This window comes from Pholis gunnellus (assembly GCF_910591455.1).
Source record: "Pholis gunnellus genome assembly, chromosome: 7".
In the NCBI taxonomy this organism is placed as follows: Eukaryota; Metazoa; Chordata; class Actinopteri; order Perciformes; family Pholidae; genus Pholis; species Pholis gunnellus.
In genome coordinates, this window is record NC_136533.1 from 20,255,685 (window position 1) to 20,279,133 (window position 23,449).

Below are 23,449 nucleotides of genomic sequence, written 5' to 3' on the forward strand. Positions count from 1 at the left end.
TTTTATTATGGTCCCATTTTAAAAGCTGAAACCAGAGGTCTTATCGGGCATAATTGATGCTAAATCAGCACCACGTGAACTGACCAATGTCTCATACAGTCCAGCAGCTAGTCTAGTGCTCAGTGTTAGACTCGAGTTTCAATCTCATCTTTGCCAAGACTGCCAAACATCTTCATTGTCTCGTCATTAGCCGAGAGTCTACAGCCATGCTAGTGGCTCTGTGAGGCTGTGCTCAGGCATGCTAACATGCTCACAAACACAATGCTAACATACTGATTTGGTGATAAAGCAAAGGATTGGACAAATTAAAAGGGATCACCAACGTCATTCAAATTGCAATCTCGGAACCCAATGGCATTGGATCTGATGACGGATGAGCCTCTGGGGGCTCCAGCGTAGCCGGCAAATATCCCGGGCCAAGACTTTTGTTTCCTGCTCAATGTTTACAGTCTGATTAGCACCCTGAGATGCAAAACTGGCGTTGGAAATGAGAGACGTCACGTACGACGGGGTTGTTTCAAAAGCTAGTGCCGGGCTTGTCCCGTTGCCTTCCGGTTCTAAGAATTAATGCAGAATCTGTCAATAAAGATTATACAAATTAAACCTCAGGGAGGCTTGAATGTCTGTAGAAAACCGCATGACAATCTAGCCAATGGCTGTTGAGACATTTCACTTAAAAGCACAAATGTCAACCTCACTGGGAGGCATTAATGTCTATACACAATGTTGGGCCAATAAATCTAGTAGATGTTTAGATATTTCACAAATTATTAAACTGCTGTACAGCGGAAAAAGTCAGGGGATCATCAAGTCATGAGAAGTCATCCTCTGGAGACTATATCTGTAAAACAATTCATGGCAATCATCATTCTAACATCCGATAGTTGTTGAGAAATTTCAGTCTGGGCCAAATTCCTGGACTGACGGGGAAAATGAAGTAGGTTGTGTCTCTCCTCAGTGAGCAGCACCGATGCTTCAGCCCTGCTTCTTAGCGTTGGCCAGATGTTACCATGTATGTGAAGCACAGGTGGATCTGCAGCTGCATCACACTTGGGCAGCGGATATCAGCTCTGCTCCAGCTGTTCTGGCTTCTCTGCCAGAGCCATGACATGCTAAATTGCCAAAGAATAATTCATAAACAGTGTACATGGGCAATCATAAGAGTTGTTGCACTTTTACGGCATAGATCATTAAATTACTGCAGTATAAATCATAATAAATGATAAATGGGCTGCATTTATATAGCGCCTTTCTATCTTCCGGACAAAAAAAAACGTGACATTCTGCCTCTCATTCACACTCCGATTGTGGAGCAACTTGGGGTTCAGTGTGTCGCTCAAGCACAATACGACAAGCAGATGGGAGGAGCCAGGGATCGAACCTGCTCTACCTCCTGAACCACAGCCGCCCCACCATTTTACACCTGATGGGGGGAGGGGGGGGGGGGCAATGGAAAATTCTACTTAACTGTCGTTTTTTGGGGTTTCTCCCAGTTTTATTTAATTTGGATACTTGCGATCATAATACTCAGCCTTGACAAAACAAGGCAAACAAGAAAGAACCTTGGGCTTATTAGATTTTAACAAGGTTTTCTGAGCAGCTTTTCTCTGCCATAATTACAATGTGTATTTCCCCCGACGGGCTGCAGCACTTTTGTTTATAATCACTCGTCACACATCAGGATGCAAAGTAAGTCGCAGACAGACTCTTCTCCCAAACTCAAAGGGAAGACAAAACCCACAAGATCAAACTGTCATTACTACCAGCAGCGCTTGATAAAGAGGTCTGAGGCACAGAATGATCGGAATCTGCACAGAACAAAAAACATGTATCTCACGTGTGCCTCGCCGTACAGTAAGCGTCTGTCCTGGTGCATGATTTGATTGAGTGAACCTGCGAGCGTTTCTCAGTGACTGGTGTCACGCAGGTACAGTAGGAAGGTAAGCACGGGCAAACAACTCTCACTTACAGCTAACGAATGCATTCGTGTACTCCATCAGCGAGCGACTCAGCCCATCGGCTAAAAATATATACCCTTCAAGGTTATTCACAGTAAATACCATGCATACATAACACTGACAGCAGGAGTAAACATCTTGCTGTCTCCACGCGAGCTGGAAATGTTTTTGGCCCACAGGCCCTGGTCTTTGAAGTTGCCTGTTTCAAGGTTACACCTGCTTAAATATGAATTCATTTAAATTTCTATTTCAAAAGCCATCACAACGCTCCTCCGCCAGTTTTCATGTGAAAATATAAATGAAAAGGCATCAGCCGATCTATGCGATTGAGATCCCCTGAAGCATTGCTTGACAAGGTTAACCACAGAGAGAGATCTGAGGGGAGTCGGTGAGGATTATTCCAGCACAGTAACAAACTTCAAATCAGCCTGTATTTGTTTGTCAGTCGCAGCTCAAAGCGCTCCGTTTAAGAGGGCCGGAGCAGAGACAGAGGCCCACGGATGATAGCAAGATAGCCTGGCGGAAGAAAATCATCCCATCATATAAAGACACGAACGGCAGTTCAGTTGCAGACTGAGTAGTAACTGTACATCATCCCTCCATCATTAGAAAAACAACAAATTAGACAATTAGACAATTGAAGATCTAGTCGGGGCATTCTTTAGCACCTTTAGGAGGCACAATGAACCACATTACCCCAAACTACTCTGCCAAGACTTCAATCATCTCAAAAAACTAGTATTCCATTGACAAACCAGCCAGACTATCTCAGTCACTGAGGCACATTGCACAGTGATGGTCACCTGATCAATAAGCTACCAATCAGTGGCTATGAAGAGATGACACATTTCCAGAAGGGAAATCCGGATAACGTGTGAGAACGGTTTGTCGTTTGTGACACAGTTTGAAAATCAGCCCTTCAATAATCGTTTGGAAACCCAGAGCCAATATCAATTCTCGAGGTCAAAGGTCATTTCATATCCTTTGAAACATATGGTTGCAGTTGAGCGACCATCTGGCGCTACGGGAGCAACGGAGGAAGCTCTGAGTCATCGAAAGAGTGTCAGTGACCACTCAGTGACTGCTGCAGCAGTGCTGTGCACTCAGTTGACTTCTAAATGTACCCGAGCTATAAATGTTATATTATGTTTCTGCTTCTTCCACATGCTGACCACCGAAAGCCCCCGCTTCCCTGAATCTGTATTTGAACTTGGTTGGGATTACATATACAGACTATGAACCATATAAAGGTTCCAAGAGTTCAAGCTTGATTTCCATTAGTGCATGTCTGTGGCCCGGTCCCAATGTCTATACTTAAAGAAAAGGAGGGCTCGGGGCTGTCCTGCTGTGAAAGTGCTTGAGGGCTGCTGCGAGGACTTTTTTAAGCCTTTTATACACACTTTCTGCAAGTCCGCAGTGCAGCAGACTGTACTTGAGGGCTTTACTGACATTTTCTTGTGTTCTGACGCAATACTGGAAGGACAAAATAAATGATTTATTGAACAAGAACAACTTAACGCATGTTAACTCGTTGCCTGCTTCCGTGTAGACATTATCATGATGGTTTGACTCCCAGCTGAGATGATGTGCCTGTGCTCCCAAGGAAGTACCGTTGCAGCCTACTACCCTCACACACACACACACACACACACACACACACATGCGGTAAGTGCTGTATACTGTAAATAAACAATATTATGATCATTATTATTGCGGATCCACTTAGTTATTTACCACTGCGAGGGCCCGATGCTCGGAGCGTACACTCACAGTATGGTGTGGTTGACATTGGAATCGATGCATTTCCACGGCTGACATGTAAGAATGTGACCAAAAGCAGACAAACAAACAAATAAAGTGTTTTCCTACACCCACAAATACACCGGGGTGGTTATAAATAATGATTCTCCTTCTGTGTAAGCCGAGTAGCTGTAACAGATGGTGTTCTTCATTTGGGGTTTTCAATGTCATGATTATTTCAGCCATCAGCGACTCTACCCTGTGGCTTGGGAGGACAGATCCCCCCCCCCCCGTCGCAGAGAGTAGACTGGCAATTCCACACACAGCCCTTAAGTGCATGCCAACTTTGATTTTGGGAATAAGTAGCCTGTACAGGAGCCCTTAGTGTGGACAATGGGAAAGTCAGAGTACTGTCTTAAGTGTTTAGATGCAGAGCCGCAACAACAGATGTGATATTTTGTGTGTGGGCCTGTGCATCGATCAGATAGGTCCGGATGGCACCGACATTAGACCTGTGATCATATATAAATGATATAACTGCTGTGGCCTATGTCTCTTCAATAATACATGCCGCACTCTCTGAGCGTATAAGAGCACCAGTGCACCTGTAGCATATGTGCAAATAAGGTCATGGCTGTTTGGAAAGGTCTTTTCTGCCAACGCAGAGGAGGAGATATTTGCCAACCCATTTAACAGCCAAGCAGAAAAACAAGATGAAAACTTCCTGCCAAACTGCAGTAACACCCAAACCTGTCAATCAAACAGCTTGGCGCCGCGAACACACACACACACACACACGGATAGACAAGCACACATGAGCGCGCATTCACGCACGCATGGTCCAACGCACACAAATCCATAAGCAAACGTAATTTAACACACAGACTGACATCCGGCAACGCACAGGCACCCGGCAAGGCATTCAGGCAGATCGATGGGCTTTCAGGGAGCCAGTAACACCCAGGCTGAGCCCCCGAGGCTCCGGCCAAGTTAGTCAGCACTTTCCCCGGCCACTCAAGAGGAGCCCATGCTGGGCTCCGGGCCAAGAGCCAAAGATAGAAAAGGAGCATACGGGTGAGAGCTAAACTTTTGACATAAAGTAATTATGTCACTTCTGTGACAGCAGCCATCATTATCTCCTCAGAGAGAGTGAGTTCACAGTTCACTTGACCTGTCTGGTCGAAGGTGTCGTTGCGAGTATAGCCTTTGTTGGTGCAGTCGAAAGTGCACCGTAGAGGATTTGGGGGGGGGGTTTGAAAGATAACCCGCCTGGATTACGGCATCTACACACACACACACACACACACAGTCGGTGCAGTTTAAGATGCCGTTTTCTGTTACGTTCATTTGTTATTTGTGTGATGCCCTTGTTCAATGTCATGCCAGTGCCTGCATGCGTTTAGATCTCTCGTCAGACCAAATAGTATTCCAGACTCTTTGATTTGATGAGCAAAACTGAAAGGAGTGTCTCACAAATGAAATCATCCAAATGAAACCATCAGAGGCAATCCTGAGTCTCAAAGCACTGGAAAGCACAAATGACATGTTTCAGACATATGAAAATACCCACATCACGCTCAACATAATGGAATAAAACAGAAGTGCTGCACGGCCAGAGCACACAACATGTTTCACTGGAAATAACTTGTATTGTGATGCACGTAGAAGAGATATGGAGGTGGAAGGAGTAATGGAGACAAAGGGATGTTATGTGAGAATACTCTCTTTTGATCGACTATTCCTTCATTCCGACTCTCTCCTAACCTAAATATGAAGCATGAGGATAGCTGAGGAAAAACAGAAAGAGTGAAAATAAATTGATACACTAACCATGGAGACAAGAATATTAATATTTTATTATTTGCAGTTACTTGACATGTTTTTTAATTGAGCGTCAAAAATAAATAATACAATTATCTGTTTTATGTGATCTTTAATTGATAAATCACTATAAACCATACAATAATGGTTTCACATCTTGGTGTAATATAACGGCAATATATTACAAAAAAAAAAAAAAATGCGTGATTTCTAGTGTTTTGGTCGACGGCACATCGCTAACAGTTTCAAACCATATCTTCTGAATGTATCTACATACAAATACAAAGATGCTGCTGGTTGAACAAGTACAGATAGAAATACGGATAAGTAACTGAGGATAAACAACGCATATTTGTCACCTCGTGCATTGTTTGTCTTTACACGCGCAGAGAGACAAGAAAAGAAATCACAATTTTAGTGAGCTGCCTTCACCTTGTCAGTGAGATCATTAAGCCGGTTGTTAAGTAGGTCAGGTTCGACCCAAAGCGGGAGCATGAAAATGTCAAATGAACCAAAGCATTTCCAATTCTGAATGACACCTGTATTCTTCTTGAAAATGAAAAACTGGGTGCACATGTTTGTGGTCTTATCATGAAGGACCAGATATTCTAAAATAACACAGGACGACTGTCTGTGGCTCGTCACTGAAACAGATCCTCCCAGCTCATAATTAGAGTAATACTTTTTGTAGCATGGAAAATAGATATACAAGGAATGTATGGAACGAGGGCTATAAAATAATGAGGCGCAGATACTCGCGTGGATGGTTCGCTTGCGAGGATGAAAGCAAGAGAACTCGGCGGCTCGTTTGATGGTTGTCCTCCGCAGCAAAAGACATGTTTATAGACGATAAACATAACTCCAAATGGAGGAAACGACCACATACACACACCTAGTGTTACAATTGCAAACTCGCACACAAACGCAGACATTCATTACCTACAACAGACCGAGTAAGTACAGAGCTTGAGCATATTTCATTTCGGTGCAAGCTTAATTATGTAATTAAATAAAAATCAGCTCGATAATCCTTTGATAAAGTACACGGAATGATTACTTTCAGAATGTTCAGTATGAGACAAGTGACACCCCGATGAAATCATCAAATTGAGGAACAAAGTTCTCTCACAAAACATTATTCTACTGTAAAAGGTCAAATTAGCTATTTGTTTTATAGTGTATTGTTCAATTGCATTATGTTTTAATGATATCTCGGGGACGCACTATAGCTGTGCGTTTAAGATGATTACCAAATAATTGAACTCCCTCTTATAAAGTTATAAACAGCCAAATCATTTCACCAAAAATAAGTTGCTGGTGTCTGTAAAACAACGGGCATGAAACAAAACACCTAATAGTTGATTGATAACTCTAACACAGAGAGGGCTTTTCTAATTTACTATTTGAGTTATAGTTGTTGTAACGACGCGCCGCCGTTACTTAGACCACGGATAGTGTGTGAGGAAGGAGTCAAGGACAATATATATATATATATAGAGAGAGAGAGAGAGAGAGAGAGAGAGAGAGAGAGAGAGCAACAAATTACCTCTGCCTGTTTCATCTTCCCAGGGTGTTTGGGCAAACTACTTCCCCGGGGGCCCGAGTACCCATTTATAGTTCCGGGAAATACCAACTACAGGAAGCAGGTAGCAGGAAGCAGGAAGTGAACATGTGTGTTGCTGTATTTAGTTAGATAAGTTAGGGGTTGATCATTTACGTTAGGTATAGGATTTATATATATATATAGTTGTTAACTAATATTGGTATGGTTGGTGTGGGTAAAATTAGGTAAATATTTATTATACATAGATAGCTAGCAATAGACTTACCTGTAGGTGGTATGGCTGGTCCAATTAGATGGACCAGGTGTACAAAAGGGCCCTCATTTTGTTTTTGCGAGAGATTAGTGGAGGCCACTAGACACTGGAGGGAACGTTGGTGCAATGGTCGACTTGTAAAATAAAGTAAGCGTCTTCGTAAACCTCTCTGGACTCCTGACCTGTTCATTTGCCTCCATGGCCGGTCGGGCATGTTTACAGTTGTTATACTGACCGACAGTTAGAAGGAATTTCTTGCTGTATTTCAAGCTTCCTGGTTCTATTATCTTTAAATGTGTTGTTTTATTTGATATTACTGTTTTTTTTTATTGGAGAAAATAAGCATTAATCAGTAATAGTATTAATTATGATGTATCTCATTATTATGTGATAGGGATCATCATCATAGGGGTTATTTTATCAGAGCATGCTGGAACTAATGGAAACCAATGCATTGAGTCCCATGTCTTCAAAGTGTGTGTACAGTATAGTTTATAGAGAATAAAGTACAAAACAAAGCTATTTAGAAATCGTTTCATCATCAAGAGAAAAAGTAACAAATGCAATCTTGCTCATGCTTATAGAAATGGAACCATATCTGATCGGTTTCTCAAAAACTGTCACACCAGGAAAGCGCTATTGACGTAATATCCAGTTGTTCTAAACCGGGTTACAAGAACTCAGTGAAGCTGTCCGGCCAAATTGATCTCCTGAGTGCGGTAAAGTACTACCCCAGCACAAAACCAGAGCTAAATTCTAAGTTTCTGAGAGGACGTAGACCATGTAGATCTAAAATGACTACATCCTCTTTAGACCAATCTATCAAGCTAACAGCGTATCCACAAGTTAGTGCTGTACTGAAAACTATTCCAAACAAACTTTAGACTAAAAGACTAGAAGAAAGTCTTGTTTTCGGATTCATTAATTAAAACACGGGAGGAGACCGCTGCATGACAAGTTAATGCAACAGTGCATAAAACCACCTTTTAAACATTGCGGTGAAATAATCTATTCGATCGTGGGAACTGTCTCGATGAGCAAAGAGAAGTACCACTTTATTCTGCAGTGGCATGTCATCCCTTCTGGCTTAATGTTCTATGGAAAAGGATTTATCCTCATGCACGGCAGTTAACTGTAAACATGCATCGAAGGAATCCCATGCACGTTTGATATCCAAGAAAACAGCCAGAAAACAGCCAGCACCAGTGACTCATATGGCTTTCTCTCTTTAGCCCCGGAAACTGTTTGGGAAATATTTGAAAAGGGGAAAAAAAACACAGAAACATCAAAAGACACTATCGTGTATGTTCCACAACAGGGATGAAATTATGTGTAACACTTAAGGAATTGATTCCAGTCAGACTGCACAGCTGCATGGCAGAAGGCAAAGGAATGGGCAACACAAATGCTGCGCAGTTAATTGAAAGGTAACACTATAAATGGCTGGTTGAATCAGAGACACTTACACTACAATGAACTCACCATCTTATGCAAATGGTTATCCAGGCGGAAAAGGCTCTGCGGGAGCTCTCACAGAATCAAAGACGAATCTGCTGGGAGAACCAGCTCCCCTTTCAAGAAATGCATACATGAGCATTAAAAATAACTTCAAATCAGAGCTATCAAAAGCTTCAGGAGGTTGGGTCCATCAGCATATCAGCAGAGTAATAGTGAGAAGTGTAAAAGCCACCATGTGCACCTTTTATAATTATGAGTGGATGTTTTTAGTCAGCTGGTAGACTGATAATAGAAATCTACAAGATGTCTCTTTGCAGGTTCCAGGCTGATGTAAAGTGCTCTGATTGACTGCGGCCTCTCGTCATCTCAGGCCATCACTTCCTTTCAGAATCAAGAAGTGCCAACGTCTGGTCAGAATAATGGAATATTAATCTTGACAGTTCGGATCTGCTTGCCAAAAGCGGCTCCCTAAAGTCCTTCGAAGCTGCAATTAAAAACATCATGTTACTAATTGATGAACACCCTCTTAGTGAACAGCCTGCATTGAATTAAACATGTGCCGTTTATTTTCCATTCTAGGAGCGCTGTGAATGATGTTTGTCGGACCTGCTAGCAGATGTACCGCAATTTGCATCAGAAATGTAAATCTCTTCCCGGTTAAGTAGGTTAGGCAGAGACGACGCACGGGTATAGGAAGGAAGCGAGAGTGATCTTCTTCGGGGGGCGTTACGCGCAAAGAGAAAGTGGGAGAGACAGGACGGAAACACAAGAGAAAGAGAGAGAGAGAGAAAGGGAGAGAGTTTGTCAAACGATTGCCAACTGCACCGTGATTGCAGATGGGGTGCTGGCACTACTGTATCTGTGGCCCCGATGCCCTGTGATTGCAGCCTCTACAGGGCTGCTGATGCCAGTTGACCACGGTGCCAATTCACAGCGAGCAGCAGGTGTGCTGACAGAAAGGTGAGGTATCCATCTGAATGTCAGACGAAGATGAAAATGAATACCAGAAACTTTTTATCATCAATGCCAGTTTGGTACATAACTCCACCATTAGCTGATGCGGCGCATTCTTGTTCTTGACTGCATGTCTTTTTTCTCCTGATGAGAAAGTTAATTATTGTTGTTTTGTTTCCCCCGCCCACAACTTTACAGTTTTGATTTGCTTTCACCACTCTCATCGAGTCGTTTTTTGTACGCAGCAGGCATCTGTTTTTCAGAGGATAAAAGCTCTAACAGCTGCCTGCACTGCACCGAATGGCACACAGACAGAGTCAGAAGCTAGCTAGTGAACATCGTGGATACACATAGCTGACCCTCAGGAGTGAAGAGCAAAACAGAGCTAAAAAGAAGAGCGCGTATCGGACTTTCATTCATCAATTGGCCGGACACATGTCTCTAAATGTTAATCTTATGTGTGATTAGGAAATGGTTTCCACTTTCAATTCACAAGGACGTGAAATGTCAGAGTTCACATCTCTGTTATATCAGGTTTATAAGAGATCTGGTTTATCACAACTGGGGTTTAGTTTACAACATTTTAGTTATCATATCTGATGGAGCATGAAACCAAAAGTATTCAAATGGTCAGAAACCAAACAGTTTTGCAGATTATGCAAACCAAAAGCAACTGCACCCATAATTCCTACGGGTAGGGCAGTTAGTCAGAGTTTCTTCCCCCCCCCTTCTCTTTAGCGATGCCGCCTTGTTCCCAAATGTCAGCAATTTAATTCGGTAAGAACAGAAACAATGGCCAAAACAAGAAAGTTAAAAACCAAGTTATAATCAACCAGAGCTGAACAGCAGATGTGTCTCCCAAATCCCAAAGCCACCACGCCCATGGATACAGGGAAATGAGAAAAGTACATCGCATCTTGGCTAAGGCATTTGGAATCAAGGCATGTTTTTCTTTTTTTAAATCATAAGTTATACTTCATGATGCCACTATAAATATTGTTTTGTAGTCTAGAATTCTGTTGGCATTTTGTTTTGTGATGATTTCAAATCTGCCATAAAAGGATTTGCGGCCACTTCAGCGTCACGCTCCTCTCCTCTCCTCTCTCCTCTCCTCTCTCCTCTCTCCTCTCCTCTCTTCTCCTTTCCTCTACCTTGGACTGTCCTCTTTCTGAAACATCATTCCCTTCCCCTCCCCTCCCCTCCCAGCCAGTCTAACTACCAAACACCGGCAGCTTCCAGTCACAAGTTGACCCACATAAAGTTGACTGTCACTGTGAGCCAGATCCACCAGGGACCCCACATGGATCCAGTCTATATCCTGGTTCACTGCTTACCCACACTTGTTACAAACAAATACCACGCCCAGTACGCATATTGTATATGTATTCAATGCTGAGATTCACAAACATAATGAATGTGGAAACACCCGACGACACACACACACACACACACACACACACACGCTTGCATACCCATACCAGTAATGGCCTTTCTTGTAATTACAGTCATTTGTCAAAAGCGCACCTTGATTTATGGTCAAATTAAAAATACAGTGGAAAAGAAGCTGCAGGTCCCGGTGACTCCGGCTACAGAAGGTGATGAATGCTGCTCCATTACAGGCGTGAGAGTGGCATGATCGGGATCTGCACCCTGCCATGCGGAGGGAAGCGAGGGAGAACATCAATCTATGCATCCCGCAGTCTCTGGGTAGGCGTGGGTGGATGCTCGGGGGTGGCATGGAGCGGGTGCTGGTGGTGGATCGAGGGTAGCGTCGGGCAGGTTTTATTGCCAAAATTAGTAAGTAGGGCAACAATGTGTGGGACACAGCTTTCCTTTACTCGCAGCAAGGGAAGACGGTTCACAGCCCTGCCCCATCTCCATCCGTTATAATTGAATCTTTGCTTTAGTTTATGCAAATGCCACGAGACAAAAACACACTGAGCTACAGGCCCCGAAACACGATGGCATTTTACTGATCTACACCGATAAACAGATGGATGAAATATGCTCTTACTATGCTAACATCTAAATATAATGCCTGAATTCCTGCTATTCCTCTTTTACTGGGGAAAGTCTGATAGCTGCATGTCAAAAGTAACAGTGGGGAAATAATGAGTAGGTACTTAACGACACTGCAAAAAGGGTTGAGGGGATGTGAAGGTTGAAAAGCAGAATGCAGTCAGTAATGCACTGACGAGAGATGACAAAATGTCCTGTCTGCATGCGTAGGAGATTCATTTCAATGAAGTGTAGCTGAGGAAGGAAGAAGCCTTTAAAGCAGCACATAAATCTGATTTTTGTGTTCCTTTCATATGCTGCATGATGGAGTATTTGATGCAGAACGTCCTTAGTGTGTGTAGTGCGTGTGAGTGTTTGCGGTGCCACAAATCCCGTGAAGTACACTATTGTGTTCGAGCGGGAAGGACAGCGAACTTCATCACCGAAACATAAGAGAGTGGCACCGAGGTAGGAGAGAAGCAAAAATACAACAGATGAGAGAGCTGTTCCATTTGTCCAATTTATCTATAACCACTCGGCTATATCAGCATTCAAGTACTTTTAAATTGCCTCGATGATAAAGTCGGAGGCAACACAACCGAGAGACACGAAGCGTGCCAACAAGGAGCCTTCGGAGCTCACAGCACTTAATATGCCTCGGGCCAAGCGCCAGCCAGGAGAGGCTCCGAGTCCACATGCTGCTCCCGAAAAACAGGGAGTGGAAGTCTTACTGCTAGCAATGCCAAGAATGGAGAGGACCATCTACTTCACGTATGTGTTTTAAAGTCACATCTTAAGGAATTCTAAATGTGAGTGACGCTTTAGAGAATGCTAAAGGCGGCCATGTTTCAAAGAGTAATCATGTTTGGTGGTGGGATTGGAGAAAAGCCTCACAGAGCTGTGGTCTTGCTCTGCAGGATACAGATAAGGTGGCTCTCCTCCTTTCGCCTCCACATTTTATTGGCTGTCAGCGCCGTGTGCCCCGTAGCTTCCCAGTGCACACATAAAATCAAAACTGTGGTTCCACCTCAGGTTTGCATAAATTAACAGTAAATAATGTCTTCTTATGACGGCCTCTTGAAAACGGCACACTGTCGGCCATAAATGTTCATGAAGAAGTCCGGTTTCTCCACAGTAACTGCATTACTGGTATCATGAAGTGCAATTATTTCTGACAGCCTGCCAGGTCGGTGACAGCAAACTGCATCAACATTACAGCCACCTCGGTGAAGGCAGCGGCAGCGGCAAGGCAAGAAACAAACAGCTTGCAAAACTAAGGTGAGCTATAACACCGTCTCGAAATCAATACGTCTCCTCGCTGTATTTCTGTGCGTCACGGCCGAACCCACTGAGAGAAAGAACGGATAAAGTAACTTTTTTCTGAACTGAGAAACTAATTTATCCTTCAGTAAATGTCATTCACCGGATGGCCTCCCTAACACGCCTCGACCCTGTGGAGACGTCGTTTGGTATTTGGAACACTCTAAATAAATATGGCACTTTTCTCTTTTAAATATGAAGGTGAGGACCACATTCAAGGAAAACCAGTATATTTTTTATGATTTATAGACATTATCGAGAGAATGTGTTCCCCCCCCCCCCGTTATGGCACTGGTTGTTGTTGCAGTGAGACACAAAAAAATCGAAGCCTTGCGTTGAATTGACAGCGTTGAATTTGCATAGACTAAAGGATCGACTCCGTTGAGCACTGATATTTCATACATCTCGTACACCGGAATAAACTCAACATCTTGGTGAAAAAGCAATTTCCAGGCTTTTCTATTAAGCCTTTTATACTTTTAAATTAATTTCTGCTTTGTTCACAATGGTTTTCAAATTGAGCTGTAGGCTGTGGGCAAAGTGAGGTTAATTGTGTAACACTTCAATCTAGCAGTGCAGATGTGCCGATTGTGTGTGTGTGTGTGTGTGTGTGTGTGTGTGTGTCATCCTTTAAATCACATCCAGATACTTGTGATTTTCACATGAAAAACTTTCATGGTTTCGGCAGCGAAAATAGACGGTTAACCCCCGAGCGGGGTCATCGCCATTCTTTAACGACTCTTTTCCATATTTCTATTTTCAAATGCATCACATTTTCATGCAAGCAGTTACTCGCTGAGCGAGAGGAGACGGAGGACAAAAAAAACACAGAGAGACGAGACGAGTAGCAAAAAAAACCAAGAGGCAGAGAGAGGAACCGTTCTACGGTGGTGATGGAGTGACAGACGGAGCAGGAGGAGCACCAGGAGCGAGGAGGCCAGAGAGAGAGCGAATGTTAGTTTCTCGGATACGGCCATTAGACGAGATGGATGTCCTTGAACCCGGGTCTGCGCCGACAGGTATCACTTGCTAACAGACCGCCCCTCCGCTGGTAATTACACAGGAAGGTCTACAGCAGGTGTCGCGGGGCTGAGCAGAATTTACATAAATCTGCATGTGTCACTGGGCCTGGCTTCAGCCTCTGGCACTCAGTATGAATCATGCTCACACTCAGCAGACAATTTGTTCAAATTTAACGAAATGGATGGAAGGTAAAACAGTATCAACGCTCTCTCTGAAATCCATACTGGTGAGTGCAACCAATTATTATGCTCGTAATATTGGCTTTTTTTTTTAAATTCCTTTAAATCACACACACACACACAAGCAAATAATGCCAAAAAAGAGACGTACCGGATTTACTTTGATCGCTGTTTTGAAGCTAACACACTCACTAATTGATCCATCCATCCAAGTACTGTGGAGAAGCTACCGACATAATCGTAGATATCAATCAAGTTGAATGCAGAAACCATTTGCCTTATTTGCTTCCTTTGTTTGCTTTCATACGGTGGTTTTCATCACGGCCTCATTGTTTTTCATCGTGCTGAGCTCCCGCTGTGGCATTGTGCTTGTGAAAGTTCTTTGAATTTTAAAGAGAAGCTTAAATTGATCAAAAACCATATAGCTTTTCTGTCGTGCATTTCTTTGCAGCTATGAATCACCGACAACACAACACAGTATAGAGCAGGCATGGCACGCTTTCAACGGTGTCTCTTGAAAATCCACTCTATACAAGAACATACGTTCATTTTTGTACTATGTGTGTGTGTGTGTGTGTGTGTGTGTGTGAGCACTGGCACGTCTATGCGTCCGTCCATAACTTGTGAGCAGCGGGACCCCCCATGGTGAGAGGTGTTTCTGCTGACAGGAGCATATTCAAGGTAATAGAACCACTCTGTCGCCCCAGAGCAGAGCACTAAAGCAGAACTGAGTTCTGTCTCCTACTACACGCGCCGCTGAACCACCAGATGACAAAATGCCTCGCTGGCTGACCGAATCAAACACAATAAAGCCCAAAGAGAAGATTGAAGAAGAAAATGCTCAGATTTGTCATGTTTCGCCGTCTAGGTAGGAAATTATGTATTTTCAGTTGGGGAAAGCTGTCCGACAGTCGAGTGACACTTAAAAAAAAAAAAGGGGGTAGTGCTGTATGAGAACACCTCTGCAAGCACTGCGTGACCGTCCGGCCATAAAAGAAGTGTCACTTCTGTGTACGTAGATACAGTGACATAATGTCACTGAAGCAGCTAATGATATTCCACCAATGTGGCCTCGTAATGTGGAGGGCGACACAGTGGGGTGATGAAATAAAGAAAGAAAGTGGCTGAATAATGAGAGAGGAATGAAGACAAGTTCCACAATAAGTGACAGACTGCGCTGACAAATTCCCATTTGAATTTACATATTTTCATCGTATTTCATCACATTGTACACGGAAAAACAACAACTGAGTGGAAGTGAATGACTTATTGAGCTGATGAATTAGTGAAAACTTCCTCAGCTTTGAAGTGAAACTACGGTGAGCGGACTGCACCTTGTCGATCTCTGTGGAGAGACGTGCCGGCAGCCATAACTCTCACCGCCGGAGGAGGCCGACTGGTAGCCGGCAGATACTGCTGCTGATCTCTGTGGCGACGGAGCTGAGTGGATGGGCATTGCCGGAGGGTTCCAGAGGAGCAGACTTGACCAATAAGTTGTTGCAGCAATGTGGAGTTGAGATTGGACGTCTGTGGACTGCAGGAGTCTGCGGAGAAATGTGACTGGCCACCGCAGTGACAGAAGGGCGACGAGGCTGCCCCCCCCCACCCCCGATGGGACGGTACTGAGCCTCCACGACACTCTGCTGTGAACCCTCGAGACCTTCCTCTCAAATCTTTAAAGTTTTGATTATAAACCTGCTGAGACCAACCACAGGTTTCTGCATAAAAACGATGGTACTACTCCGAGGCTGCAGGGGACTGAGTTCTCGGGGAGGCCAAGTCAACTCGAGCGTGGTAACTGGTGTACCGGGACGGAACAGTCGCACGCCAAACATGCATATGAGCACACAACACACGCACGCTTAACTGAGCAGCCCAAAGCTGTGTTCTGTGAAAGAACAAAAGAAGAAGAAAAAAAAAAAAAAAAAGGACTTTTGTAAATGTTCTCCCCAATCAAGGAGAATAATTCATTTGCAGACACAAATTATGTTGTTGTTGTCTTTGTAGTGCGAATACACAACCAGTTCTATCTCCGGTTTGTAAATAGATGTCACATGAATTCTAACGAATGTGAAGACCAAAACAACACACACACACACACACACACACACACATCACCTTGACCTGGAGGGAGCTTGGAGCTTTTCTCTGCTCAGCTCCACTGAATATACTGCAATTCAAATCCTCAGGAGCCACGCAGGCAGAGTGAGGGTTTATATGTGTGCACAACCACATGCAGATTGGTGTTGTGAAATGCCAGAATTTAAGAGAGAGAGAGAGAGAGAGAGAGAGAGAGAGAGAGAGAGAGAGAGAGAGAGAGAGAGAGAGAGAGAGAGAGAGAAACAAACTTCAAAGCAAACAGGAGAAAAGTTAGACAGTAAATATTCAGTTGTGTCTGTTTTCACTGACCTTGTATGAGCGCCTGGCCTTTCTGGAAAGCTCCACTGAACGCCACCTGGTAGTGTTTCACCTGGAAGCCTGGTGCACAGCCCTCATGGCCTCCATCCTCTTGGCCACCCACACGGGCAACCTGCAACACACAGAGCAACGGACAGGTCAAGTCAATGCACATGAACACACGCTTTCTGTGCAGATACACCTGACAGGCACCGGCAGGGGGACGGATTAACTAAATGAATACGATTTCCTCTAGCGCTCTAATCCTCATTCTTCCTAAATAAACAACATAAGGCTGGAGCAGATGCATGCTGGGACAAACAAAAATCAATACGTCTTCTAGAAAGCAGGTTTTATCAAATATGAAGAGTCCTTCATCAATCCAGAGGTATCATGTTTATTATCTATCTCAAGCATTCTTCTTGAATGTCGATACTTACATACATGTAATCAAAAAAACAACAAAGACAGACTTGTTTAAATCTCTTTGGTATTCAACTCCACAATTGTGTTTGGTGATCGGAGGATCAAGCGTATGCTTGTGTTAAATAACAGACAACTATGACTTGATTCAGGTCAGATTTTAAAAAAAAGGATGTGTGAAGTATGAAGGGAAGGCCACGATGTCATTTGTTAGTTACAATTTTAGAATTCAAATTAAAACAGACTGAACACTCAGCAACACGGTCTTCCTTGACTTTTCATCGACCCATTTTCTCTACGAATTCAATTTATTCATTTTATAAAAGTATGCAGCACTTTAACCCCTCTTTAAAAAAAACAAAGGGAGGTTGTTCCCATGGAAACAGACTGTAAAGTGTTGTGCCTCAACTGATTCTCAGATTGACACACCAAACGTCGTGTTGGTAGGAGCAAAAATAACATCTCAGCCTGTATGTAGATAGGTGCCTCCTGCTGTTTCCGTCAGATTGTTTTTATCTACCATTTCACATCGCATTATTCTCAACAGTGGCCCTCAACAGAGTTATTTGTACTAGTTTATGTGGTTTTGCTAATCAAGTCAGATTATAATACTGTCAGTTCAAGAGGAAGCCAAAATATGTGTGATTTGGGCAAAGAGTTTCAGGAAGTGTTACGCTTTCTCCCAATCACCCTGAGTTGGAAACGAATAGATGCTTTGGAAGAGACCTTTTTCTGGTGTAGTCTGAAGTTATGTCAAACAGCAATATTAGGCTATCTTGACTCAATTGTTGAGTGTCTATGGGATCAAACAACATAATCATGTTCCTGTAGGCATCCAGGAATTAAGCAAAATTAAGGAGGTTGTGAGGCACCTTTTTTCCAAACTTTGTCTGAGAGGAAGCCCACAGCCTTAGACCCTGAAAACCAATAAGAGGCTTCTAGGGGGAACGCTTCCCACGGTGAGAAGCCTCGCTCATAATGTCAGCGAACAGCGGTCAAGAAGTAGAGAAAAGTAACCTCACATGTGACTCACCTCTTTGTGTTTAAGCAATAACTGCGACTGGGCATCGTTGCACTATTCAAAGAGCTGCTTTGAAAGCAGAGTTACATGTGGTGCATATTGACATGCTAGGCATGCTAAGGGTACCGCAGCCCCGAAATAGGGAGGCTGATTTCAGCACACCGACGAACCCAAATGATTTTCTGAAAACACCCCCAACGAACAGTAGGTAGGCCAGCCGATAGCTTTGTGTGCTGAGAGACAAATTGGTGAAACGCTGAAAGGAAGCAGAGAGTAAGGAGGTGAAGGGACCCGCTGATCATTAACAGATCAATCAGCATAATAAAAAGGTTTCCATATGGGTCTGAAGTCACAGGGAACAGGGGGACATGATAGATGGGAGGGGAATTAATGCCTTAGTGCTCATCGTCAAATTTACGGCATCACATTCCACCCTCGCTCCTCTCTAGTTGTTCTCTAGTGATTGTTTAAAATGTCTTGTTATTATGAGTAAATGTGTGCATTTAGAACAGAAGACATGAACATTCTGCACCTACAAAAAAAAACGTTTTTTACAAAAATTCAGATGTGACACACACACAGTGTGGCATACGTGAGACATCACAGCCAAACTGAGCCATCTGTCGACAGTGTCAACCAGTGACATCCCATGCTCATCCCCATATCTCTTGACCCCTCCCCCAGAGATATCAGGAGTGCTTTGACGAGGGAAATAGAAACCGGATGCTACTGTCTGTCACAGACTCATGATATATAACACACTTGCATTTTCACCCGAATCAAGGAGTCGCATTATCATTCAGACAAAAAGAAATGGCGTTTCAAGGAAGTCCTACCAAGACCGATATCGGACTCATCAATTTACACACAGAACCAAATGTTTCTCATCATGGAGCACAAGAGCTGTGCAAGAATCACTCAAAACTGTCGTCTTTGTCAATGAGCTCTTTCAGTGCGAGACAAAAGGACACCGAAGGGAGACTTCGCTGAGGCTCATTCATGTCACTTGTCTATTATATGATGGTAATTGTCGTTACATCAATATCACTAAAGTACAGATTTAAAAGCAAGTTTATAGCTAAGTAACAATGATTTACGGTTATTCCAGTTCATTTTTTTAGGATCGGATGAAACCTGAAACATTTTCCAGAGTTAATGGGAAGAAATCGGGGGGGGAAATATTTTTGAAATATTGCACTGGGTGCAGAATGACAGTTATATGACACGTCATGTAAGTTACAAGAGCTTCACACGGCGGCGTTTAGGCCGTCTATGGAGATCCGTCTGTGTGATGAACACGCTTTGGCAGACGTTCAGCCACAGAGGTCATTACATGTAATGTCCCTGCAAAGTAATCACTGCACCCAGGGGACTCTGTGTTTTTCCTGCAGGTGTCGGAACGGTGATTCACTTCTATCACAAGGCGTCCTGACGTGGTGGGCTGCAGTGCTTGTTGGTCCATAAACTCAAATCAAGTTGACTTCAGGGCCAGAGGCCGGTCGGCATGGCAAGGGAACATGGGACACACGTGCAAATACAGAAATCAGAAACACACACACACACACACACACACACACATCTCAGCAGGAGTCAACAACATCCATTTGAATGTCCATTAATGTGGAAATATTACAATCCAGCCCCTGCGACTCACAGTGGGGCAGTGGAAGCAATAAAGCGATACAATGCTAATGACAATGTAGTTAGCAAAGGGGTCTATTAGTGTGGGCAATATTCTATTCAGGGTACCATTTAAAAATGTACTAGACATATGAAGGTCATACCATTCAAGCCTCGCAGAATGAATTCAGGCACTTTATCAACAATGTCCATCTTTTTGGCGATCGGAAAAATCCCTTTTACCCAAGAAGAATTAATTAAAATATAATCTCAAACGACGAGAGACACATTGTGTGGGCATTCATTTACAGAGGGAGATCCATATCAGGGCTTTCTTTAAGCTTCTTATATTCCTGTTTGTGTGCATGCTGGTCTTTGTGCACTTGTTTTGTTTTTCATGCACGGACCGTGTGCAACCCACGTGAAACGATCTGATTCATACATGTGTTGAAGATTGTCAGCTGTTTTATGTATAGTGGGATTTATGTTACCGGCACAAAAGGATTTAGTGTGCAATGAATGAAAACATTCAGTATCTATTTCTAGGTGAACATAAATGTGAGCATATGTGTGCGAACAGGGCCTGATTGACAGTTTGACAATTAGGACCATGTGTGACGATGACGTACATTATAGGTTGTCTTTCACGGTGCGATAGCCGTAAAATAACATAAATATCCCATAAAATGCAACAGTACAATAAATGCTGCCATGTCTAAAATGTTGATTATGTTTGAACTCATTTTGTGTTAAAGATGAGTTGGTTTAACTTCATGTTCATTTTGAGTCAACTGAGATGTTTGAGATGATAACGTGTTATTATATAGAATTTTCTTATCGGAAAACATGTGAGCTGGAATCTGAAGTTCTACATAGCACTTGTTTTCATCTAATAATCTGTCAAGTCGTTTTTTTTTATTCAGTCCCCATGATCTGGACCCGCTTGCACCCGCTGTTCTTATTAAACCTGCTATAACTGATGTTTCGGCGACTCGGGGGCAATTGAAGCAACTTTAAGATGATATAGTAAACTGGTTAGCAAACGGTTGATTATTTACACATCCAGCAGTTACAAAGCAACATTAGCTTTCATTATGATTCATGTTTCTGACCACCTGGTGAATGTAAATCCAATATTTCACTCTCCTGTTAGCTCTGTTTTTGGTCTCTACAAAGAGGATGAAGGAAGCACAGCACTCACAAAGCTACTAATGGATTTACGAATAACCGGTGCCACACAGATCCGTTGTAGGCACTAAAAATGATGCCTGTCACTCCAAACAGACTCCGAGCCTTTGAGCTGCTTCTCATTCATCCCTGTGTTCTCTACCTGCTGAGTGCTTATTCCTCCTCCTGTGTGGTTTTAATCCTATATGCAGTAGTTGTACATTCTGTCAGCTTGTCTCTTGAAATTATACATACTTCATATCCCAGTGACATGTGTTGACTGGGTTCTCATAGTGGAGTTTGGTTGTACTTCCTGCTGAACATTTAGCATGCAGCCTTGATAAATATAGTAAGTACCACTAAATGCACCGCACAGCCAACTTTAATGGCTTTTATTTCATGATGAGAGGTTTCCTACTGATCAAAATGTGCACAATGAATAGTAAATGTGGTTCAGATAATAAAAGAGACCATGGCCTTATTCCCCATTAGACAAATGGAAAGAAGGGTTCTGAAGGTTTTGAATCTCGACATTGAAAGGCAGACAGTGACTGCCAGTTGAAGGCCAACACGTGCACGCAAAAACATACACACATGCACAGAAAGGCAATGTATGTAGGACATAAATCCCAGCTTCCTGAACTTCAATTTCTACTGTGGAGGTCCAATGGGAGACATTAATTGATTTCTGTGGGTTTTCAGCTTCAGTATCTTGGCTGCTTGATGTCTCTGTGAAGGCATCGTTGTTCTGCAGTGATTGGCTCGTGTGACTTATCCCGAGCAGAGCGCTATAGAGGGATTACTGAGGTCCGGTCTCGCGGAAACAAAGGGCCTCGGTTGCACGAAAACAATCTATCCAGCAGGAACAATTATCATGCTCGAGCAACGCTGGACCCGCAGAAAATTGTGTATTGTGCACCAGCTTAATGAGATGATCGACACAGAGCCAAAAAAGATAAATAAATCTGTAAGCATTTAGCGGGATGTGCGGGGACAAAGTGAGAGAGGGGAGTGAGGCAAGCTGCAAATAGGCCGGTAATCCCGAGGATAAGTGTCAGAGAGCAGGATCACTTCAATCTGAACCATTTGGATCCAATACAGTCAGACATGAATAAACTCACAGTACACATGTGCACCTGGCATCTTCTTTCCACTTGAATGTATAATTTCCGACAATCACTTCCCCAATGTGATACATAATTCTGCTGAAAAACATCTGAAATAATGCTATTGCTTACTGATACTGATACCTGAATCCGTTCCCAAGCTTTTCTTTGTAAGACGTAACCTGCAGCCTTCCAGATGTACCCTTTCATCGACACCGTCTTGTTCCAACCATGTTCATTTGAATGGACTTAAAGCTGAATATTCCTGGTGGGTATAAAAGTGGATGTTTTTTTCTAAGTAGCTCTGGTTAAAGTGGCTGTTCACCGTTCTACATTAATGCGCTGCCTGCATGAAATGAAAAAAAATCAATTAACTTGAATATCCTATTTACAACAAGTTGAGTCGTCCTTACACTGCCCCTCTGACCTTACTGACACATACAAGTGATCTCTCACATCCCATTTGCTCTTCAACACTACTTCAGGGGGCGGCCGACACCACACATGGCCCCTCATTTGTTCGTAAAAATATTGATTTGGATTTGGGGACAGCGACATCGCTGGATAGCAAGCTAGTCCTGTTGCTAAGTTATCAGATACAAATTAGAAGTGACCATGCGGTATAAGCGGACTATTGCCCTTTGAGGTGTCCATTATCAGGACTTACAGTATTGGACTCCACGTCGTCCATTGATTCCTGATAATAAACGCCTTGTTGGGCACTAACCCTTACCTAACTATCCTAACCATTTATCCATGATCGCCATTTCATCTATTTATTGATATCTACTTCAACTGTTTATCCATATCTTGAATGTATTCATGACGTATAGCCATAAGCCATTTATCCATTACTATTAGCTCACTCAATGTGTATATTTTCAATCAAATTGTAAAAACTATCTTATCAAGTGAGTTGAGCAATTCCCCAGTCTTCCCACGCACCCCCTTGTAAAGGCAGAAGAAGTTCAAGTACCCGTGTTTGGGAATCACAGACCTCGAACACAGCATAGCAAGAACTAAACAAAAGCAGAGAAATGGAAGGAGCCCTGCAGGAGGGAGAAACAGACATGGGGGCTGGTTTTAGATCAGTTTTGGGGTGAGAAATAAATACAGCTATCTGTTGACAGCCACTTTGGGTTCAGGTCTTTAGGTTTATGTTAGCTCTCTAAGTGCAGCCAAGAAATGCTCAATCAGGAGAAAGGATCCATACACATTACCTCTAGCATTTAGATAATGCTGTCTCGCTATAAGGTCCATTCCAAGCAATAGTGAAAGTGCAAGAAAGAAACATACCTATAGATATTAAAAGTGTCGACTATCGTCACAATGTCAGTACTGATTAAAGTCAGTGAGGCGAATGACCAGAAAACATGTCAGGGTGGCTTCTGGTAGCTGTTGTAGCGACGACGTCGGTTAACTAATATCCATGCGGGAGGAGCAGCAA

The 23,449-nt window shown here is 43.1% G+C and overlaps 1 protein-coding gene across 1 annotated transcript in view; it reads right to left on the bottom strand.

Annotated features, from left to right (window-relative positions):
* cdh13 (cadherin 13, H-cadherin (heart)) overlaps positions 1 to 23,449 on the bottom strand; it is a 292,151-nt gene that overhangs the window by 196,494 nt on the left and 72,208 nt on the right. Inside the window, exon 2 of the mRNA XM_079163343.1 lies at positions 16,678 to 16,798. Within this exon, the coding sequence (XP_079019469.1) occupies positions 16,678 to 16,798 (121 nt within the window). The remainder of the gene's footprint in view (positions 1 to 16,677; positions 16,799 to 23,449) is intronic.